At 36.7% G+C, this 7,094-nt stretch overlaps 1 protein-coding gene across 1 annotated transcript; it reads left to right on the top strand.

The window, feature by feature from the left end:
• Positions 1-3,282: 3,282 nt before the first annotated feature.
• LOC131050534 (uncharacterized) lies at positions 3,283-5,820 on the top strand. The gene is made up of 3 exons (XM_057984736.2): positions 3,283-4,316; positions 4,410-5,083; positions 5,258-5,820. Exons 1-3 carry the CDS (start codon positions 3,283-3,285, stop codon positions 5,818-5,820), a joined length of 2,271 nt encoding a protein of 756 aa, XP_057840719.2.
• The last annotated feature ends 1,274 nt before the right edge of the window (positions 5,821-7,094 follow it).

Here is a 7,094-nt window from a genome sequence, read left to right as displayed (position 1 = left end):
ACTTGAATGCTACTTTTAAGACTTCTTTTTTGAAAACTAAATTTGTAGAAAAAAGAAAATTAACATATTTCAATTTATATAAACAAACATGCTATTCCCACTCAATTTCAACTACATGTTGACCACAATTTATTTGTCACAACCTAATTGTCATATTTTCAACTTATTCATAGGCCGATAACTTGCACTTAGTTTGATTTGATTTGAATGATGGCAACATTAACTACAAATGCCATAGCAGACATCCTTGCAGGCATGTCTCTTGTTGACCCTTCTTTACAAGTTACGGCAATACATTCCATTCAACAACCTCATTCTACAAATGTCAAATACCGAGTACAACTCTCTGATGGTATGCACACCCGTCCAACATTACTTCCTGACCAAATGAACAATCTTGTTATGGAAGAAGCTTTAGTCGCGGGCTCTATTCTCTGCCTTACAGAATATTCTTGCAAGATGTTCGACAAATACACATATGTCAACATTTTCCAAATACTATTTTTCATTCTTGTTTGTTCTTATAGACCTCCTTACTAAATAAACATCTCATTTTGATTGCAGGGCTATTATAATTGTTAGCTTGGACATTATTTGAAATAATGCAGCAATCATTGGATCTCCAACTCCACTCCTACAAGCTATTGCCTACCTTCCATCAAATAGTTCTGAAGACCCATTGAACCCTTTCCCAATTATTCCATTTAAAACATTGACCCCATATCACAAACAATGGTCCATTGAAGGTCGAGCATTAGCAAAAACCCCTATTCATGAATTCAAAAATGCAAGTCATGACGGGAAAGTTTTTGGATTTGATTTTGTAGACATGTTAGGTTATGAAATACATGTGACTTGTTTTAATGAACTTGTTGATAGCTTTTACAATGTTATTCACTTTGGTAGTCTTTATGTGCTCTCCAACGGTCGTATTAAAGTGGCAAACACAAAATATAGATCCTCCACAAACCCTTTTGAAATAATCCTCCACAACTCTTCCGCAATAAGTCATTCCACATGCATAGACTCTACCATACCCAAGCATAGCTTCCACATTAAGAGCATAGATTCCCTATAGTCATTTCCTATTAATTCCCTTGTAGATGTCATTGGAATAGTTTTATCCATCTCACCTACTTCAACCATATGTAAAAGGGATGGCACTGAGACAATAAAGAGTACTGCCACAATCATAGACATGTCAAGTTGTACCATAGATATTACATTTTGGGGTCGCCACTGTCAAATTGAGGGAAAAGAAATATTTTAAATGTGCCTAGAACCGAATCCTCCTATTCTTTTGATCAAGTCTGGCCGTATAATATCTTGGAATGGAAAATCACTTGATACTATCTTTTCAACTATACTTTTGATCAATCTAGATTTGTTGGAGACCACAACATTACAAACATGGTATGCCAAGAAAGGGCTTGACGAACCCTACATTTCATTGTCACAAAGCAGCCTTTCCCCCCACAAATTTGATAAACCAATAGATATTTCATCTATTATTGATGAAAGCTTTCCTGAAAAAAAAAATGTATTTGTGAAGGCCACTATTACAGAACTTCACTTGGACAACTTTTACTACCTTTCTTGTCCACAAGTCGTGGACAAAAAAAAATGTAAGAAAAAAGTTGTGCAAAGCTCAGCCAACACATTCCAATGCCCAAAGTGTTCTACTGATCTCTCTGAATGTGATTTTAGCTACATGCTTAAAATGGACTTGCAAGATGAAACGGGTGAACTTCTTAAAGTTACCGCATTCGAAGGACCATCAAATACCTTGTTAGGTGTTGGTGCAGAAGATTTTTAGCTTCTTCTGGCAAAACCTGATGCTGTGGAACCTATATTGAGCAATGTTATTGATTGTCAATTTTTATTTGTTCTCAACATCAAAATGGTTCCATTTGATGGCCACGAAACACAAAGCATTGTTATTACAGCCATTAAGCCTACCTAAAAGTTACATTTGACATTGTTTATGGATATGTATCCAATTTGTATATCTTTTTCAATATTATGTATTTGACTTGTCCATATATGTAAAGATATTTTTTGTCAAACATACATATCAAACTATTTTGCATTATTTATGGTATGTTTACAAATATATTTAAACAAGTTTTTATGTCGTCATCATGTATTGTACTTAGTCATGTTACTTCAAATAATGCTTCTAAATTTACTTTAATTAGCACAAGACAAAAAATATGTTTACAAATATATTTAAACAAGTTTTTATGTCGTCATCATGTATTGTACTTAGTCATGTTACTTCAAATAATGCTTCTAAATTTACTTCAATTAGCACAAGACACAAAATTAAAGCAAACATTCTATATATGTGAAAATAATCAACCTCAAATAAACATATGTATAAATCAACATATATTGTATTATTTTCATTTATGATCAAAATTTCTTTTTTCAAACAATTGATCTCACAAGTTTCTATATAGTGATTTCATATGCTATTTCACATTACAGTTACACTTTTTTTGGTATATCAATATTTTTAAACCACTCTTGCAAATAGATACATGTCTTCAATTCAGATTATTGATTTGTTATATATCTATATTTCATATATCTTCATTCACAGATAGATCATATCACTTTCATTCTCAACACACTATGCCATGGAAATACAAAATGATACAGTGGCAGAAAGACGTGCTCATCGAAATCAAATGCAATGCACAAGGTACTATGGAAGGAAAAAAATTCTTAACAAAAGAAGACGAGAAACCCGACACTTTTTTGTTGGTGAGGCCTCCACATCCACAGTATCAACTCCCCACTTTCCAACTCATCTAGAAACACATGTGCCCCAAACCCAACATACAAGCCAACCTACCCCAATTGATGAAATCCATAGTCCCCCAAAATTTTGTCAAAAATATTGCATTGCTAGAAACAACTTTCGTTCCAAATTGGACAAGCTTTCAAAAATTTCAACATGCCTAATTTGTATGGAGAGATATCCAGGAATTAAAACCCGAGTATTTAATGGAATTAATACTTGTTACCGATGCACAACAGAAAAAAAAAACGGGCACCCGCTACTCAAATTGGAACAACATGGACCCTGGTGAACAACCTCGATGTTTGCAAATACTAACTCAAGTTGAGGAGATGTTGATAGCAAGGATTAGCCATTTCCTTCAAGTTACCTATGCAAGAGGAGGCCAACTAAAATATAGTGGCCACACTATTTGTTTTCCTCAAGATATTTCTTCAATTGCATCCCACTTGCCCAGATGTATAGATGGACTAGACATGATAATAGTAAACAAGGTAAACACTGGCCAACAACAATACAACTTCTATGTTAGTAGAGGACGTGTCCATGAGGCATTACAATATAAGATTTCATATGAACCATACTACAAAGATGTAGAATTAGATGAATTAGCATTAACATCTTTACCCATAAACCCCACCAATATATCTGACCTGCTATATGCAACAACTTCATATCCTAATCCCATTGATCTAAGTTCCATGCAAGAAGATGTTACAGAGGATGATCCATTGATAGAGAACTTGCAAATGATAAATTCATTTGTGGCAAATCTTCCACCTGCATGGCGTGAGATCGAAGAAATTCGCTCTTTACTACAACTAGAGAAAGGACACCCAACTCATATAGTTCAATGGCCACCCATTTCCCCATCTCCTATAAATGAATACACTACTGAAGGATTGTTTGTAATGTCATTCCCTACTTTGTTCCCTAAAGGTATAGCTGCATTCAAACAACAACGTCTCAAAGAAGTTAAGCTACATGAGTATACTCTCCATCTTTTAAGATACCATGATAATAGGTTTGGTCAACACCCAAGGTTTAGGTACTTCATATTGAATATACTTATGCATCATAGAAGTCAAGCCACCGCATCTGTATTTTTCCACAAACAACTTGATGATTCAATGCCTACAACAATTTCTAACCTTTGTCACAGATTAAAGGACTTGCCTGATGACAAACTTGCAGATCAACTAATGCGCTTTAGCTTGCCAAATCGTGGAACAAAACCATTCTGGAATCAACGTAGAGGGGAACTTATAGACATGGTCATCCAAATTGGTTGTCCAACTCTATTTTTTACACTCAGTGCGCCTGATACAAAATGGCCCGACTTGCATGATATCATGCCATCCACCACACCTACAAATCCATATGCAACAGCTAGGTGGAGGTTACAAAATATAGTTCAAAATCCACACCTTACTGCAATGTACATGCATCACAGGTTTACTGCATTTGGTGAAGAAGTTTTGGAAAAACTTCTTGGCGCAAATGACTACTGGTATAGGTATAACTTTTGCAACCTTCTACTTTTACCATCAACTCTTACTCTTCTTTTTTTTGTTTATTTTTTTCTAAAAAAATCTTTTCCCAGGTATGAATGGCAACATAGAGGCTCTGCACATATCCATGGTTTCCTATGGCTACCACAAGCACCTGACATTGGGAAATTACAATGCAATAACATTCAATCAGTACAAAATGCACTTGCTTACATTGATAAATATGTCTCTGCATGGAACCCAAGAAGTCTTGAATTGAGAAACCAAGTGTTCCACCGATCCATTGTTGACGACCCTTGCTTGATGGACACAAGCATGATAGTGTCAAGTGATCCTTCCATTGACTATTGTGAATTGGCCAATCATGTTCAAAGACATACAAAGTGTACTATCCAAACCTGCCTTCGTAGGAAGGGGACATCTCTTGTGTGTCATTATAAAGCCCCTTGGAGCATTAAAGAAAAGTCATCACTTTCTAATGATGCAAATGGCCAGCCTCCGCACACCCCTGCTCGCAATGATGACTGCCTAGATCTTCACAACCCATTTATACTCTCAATATGGAGAGCCAATGTAGATTGCCAACCTGTTCTCTCAATTCATGTTGTGATCAAATATATTGTAAAATATGCAGCTAAGGCTAAAAACAAATCGAAAACATACCATGCAATGTTATCTCGAATATCAACCAACTTTGAGTCCGATAAACCAGCTCCTAATTCTTTTCGAAAAATGCTTCTTGACAACCTTGTGGATCGTGATATAGGTGCCCAAGAAAGTTGCCACCTTCTACTAAAGCTACCACTCTCCATTTGTAGCAGAACCTTTTTTTCTTTAAATGTGAACAAAAAAAAATTCCAACGCGTACCAATCACATCCACAGATACAACCACATATCCAAACTATATAACCTCTTACATGGCATGACCAATACAATTAGAGAGAATGTCTCTTATTGAAGTAACTCAAAAATGGTCCTTCAATGCATCAAGAAAGCATGATCAATGGAAAGAGCGAGCCACACCAGTAATAGTTCGAGTATCCCCAAGATTCACAACCATTCCTGCAGAGGAAGAAAAAATTTATCAAGCATTTTGTTGGAGTGAACTATTACTATACCACCCATTCCGCAACATTGCAATGGATTTCGGCTCAACAGATGATGAAATTCAAGGACAGTGGCAAAGGTTCTCACACAACTACAACCCATGGCATGTACATTGCACGCCTCCAGAAGCAGATGAAAAATCCAATACTAGCACTCCTTCAAGCGATGCAGAACAAATGCCAAAAAGCATCCTCAATGAATGGCAAGTATTGTCAGCTTCATACCCAGGACTTCCTATTCACCTGGATGAACTTGATATCCTTGGCCAACGTGATATTGACTTGAACCATGACTGGGGGGAACATCACTCCAGTCCACAAGAAAAACAAATAGCTACAAATTTCATACACTCCAATCACCTAACATTTCAACCCCAGCATGTTATCCAGCAGTAGAGCCAAAATAACCTATGTATACAACAACAAAGGGCATATGATATAGTTATTTCACATCTACATGGTAATAGTTTGCAACCACCATTGAAAATTATTGTTAAAGGAACTGCAGACACAGGAAAGTCGTACCTCATAAAAAGCATAAAGTCAACACTCACAAGATCAGCACCAACTGGACATTCACCATTATTGCTCCTCGCACCAATAGGAGTTGTGGCATTCAACATACAAGCATCAACAATTCATTCAACACTCTGAATTCCAATCAAAGAAATGTTCCCTCTACAAGGACAAATATTGGCAAGCTTCCAAGAAAGCATGTACTTCATTCGCTACATTATAATTGATGAAATGAGCTTCATTGGTCCAAAGTTAATACAACGCATTGATATTAGGTTACGTGAGGCATTTCCTGCCCATAACCAGCTCCAATTTGGAGGACGCTTGATCATTCTCTTTGGTGACTTGGGCCAACTACCACCTGTCAAGGACATACCTATGTATGCTTCAACTTCATATGGAGGGACATTATGGCGTAGCTTCATAACAGTTATAACATTGAAAAAAACATTTCGTCAAACTGGAGAGCAACCTACTCAAATTGCCTTTCGTGCACTTCTCTCCAATTTATGAAATGCAGAACCTACAATTGCAAACTGGCAACTTTTAATGTCTCGGTCAAATTCAGCGCTTTCTTCTGTAGAGCAATCTATATTCTTATCATCCACACACCTATTTGCAACAAATGAAATGGTATCATTACATAACAAATGCATGTTGGTGTCTATGGCAAAACCTATTGCCCTTTCTACTACAGAACAACTCAGGTGATTCACATGCTCAAATCCAGATGAGGAACAACTTGAATCTAAGATCCTCTTATGTATTGGCCAAGAAGTTATGTTATCTACAAACTTGTGGGTGGAAACAGGACTTGTCAATGGTGCACTTGGACAAGTCAAAGAAATTGTATATAATGGTGGTGAAATACCACTTGAACTTCCCTTATTTGTTGTTGTTCAATTCAAAAATTACATTGGCCTAGTTTGGGACCACAACAACCCAAAAAATATCCCTCTTGTTCCAATTAGTCGTGGTCTTCGCCGTCAGCTACCACTAAAAATGGCATGGGCCTTAACAATTCACAAAGCATAAGGCCTCACACTTCAAAGAGCAACAATTGACATCGGCAATACTCATCGCCAAGGGCTCACATTCACAGCAATTTCAAGGGTTCGTGACCTTACAAGTCTTCGCATACACCCTACATTCAC

The sequence above is a fragment of the Cryptomeria japonica genome, unplaced genomic scaffold (assembly GCF_030272615.1).
Source record: "Cryptomeria japonica unplaced genomic scaffold, Sugi_1.0 HiC_scaffold_13, whole genome shotgun sequence".
NCBI lineage: Eukaryota > Viridiplantae > Streptophyta > Pinopsida > Cupressales > Cupressaceae > Cryptomeria > Cryptomeria japonica.
The sequence above is the reverse complement of the archived record's forward strand: the minus strand, read 5'-3'. Positions and strand labels throughout refer to the sequence as shown.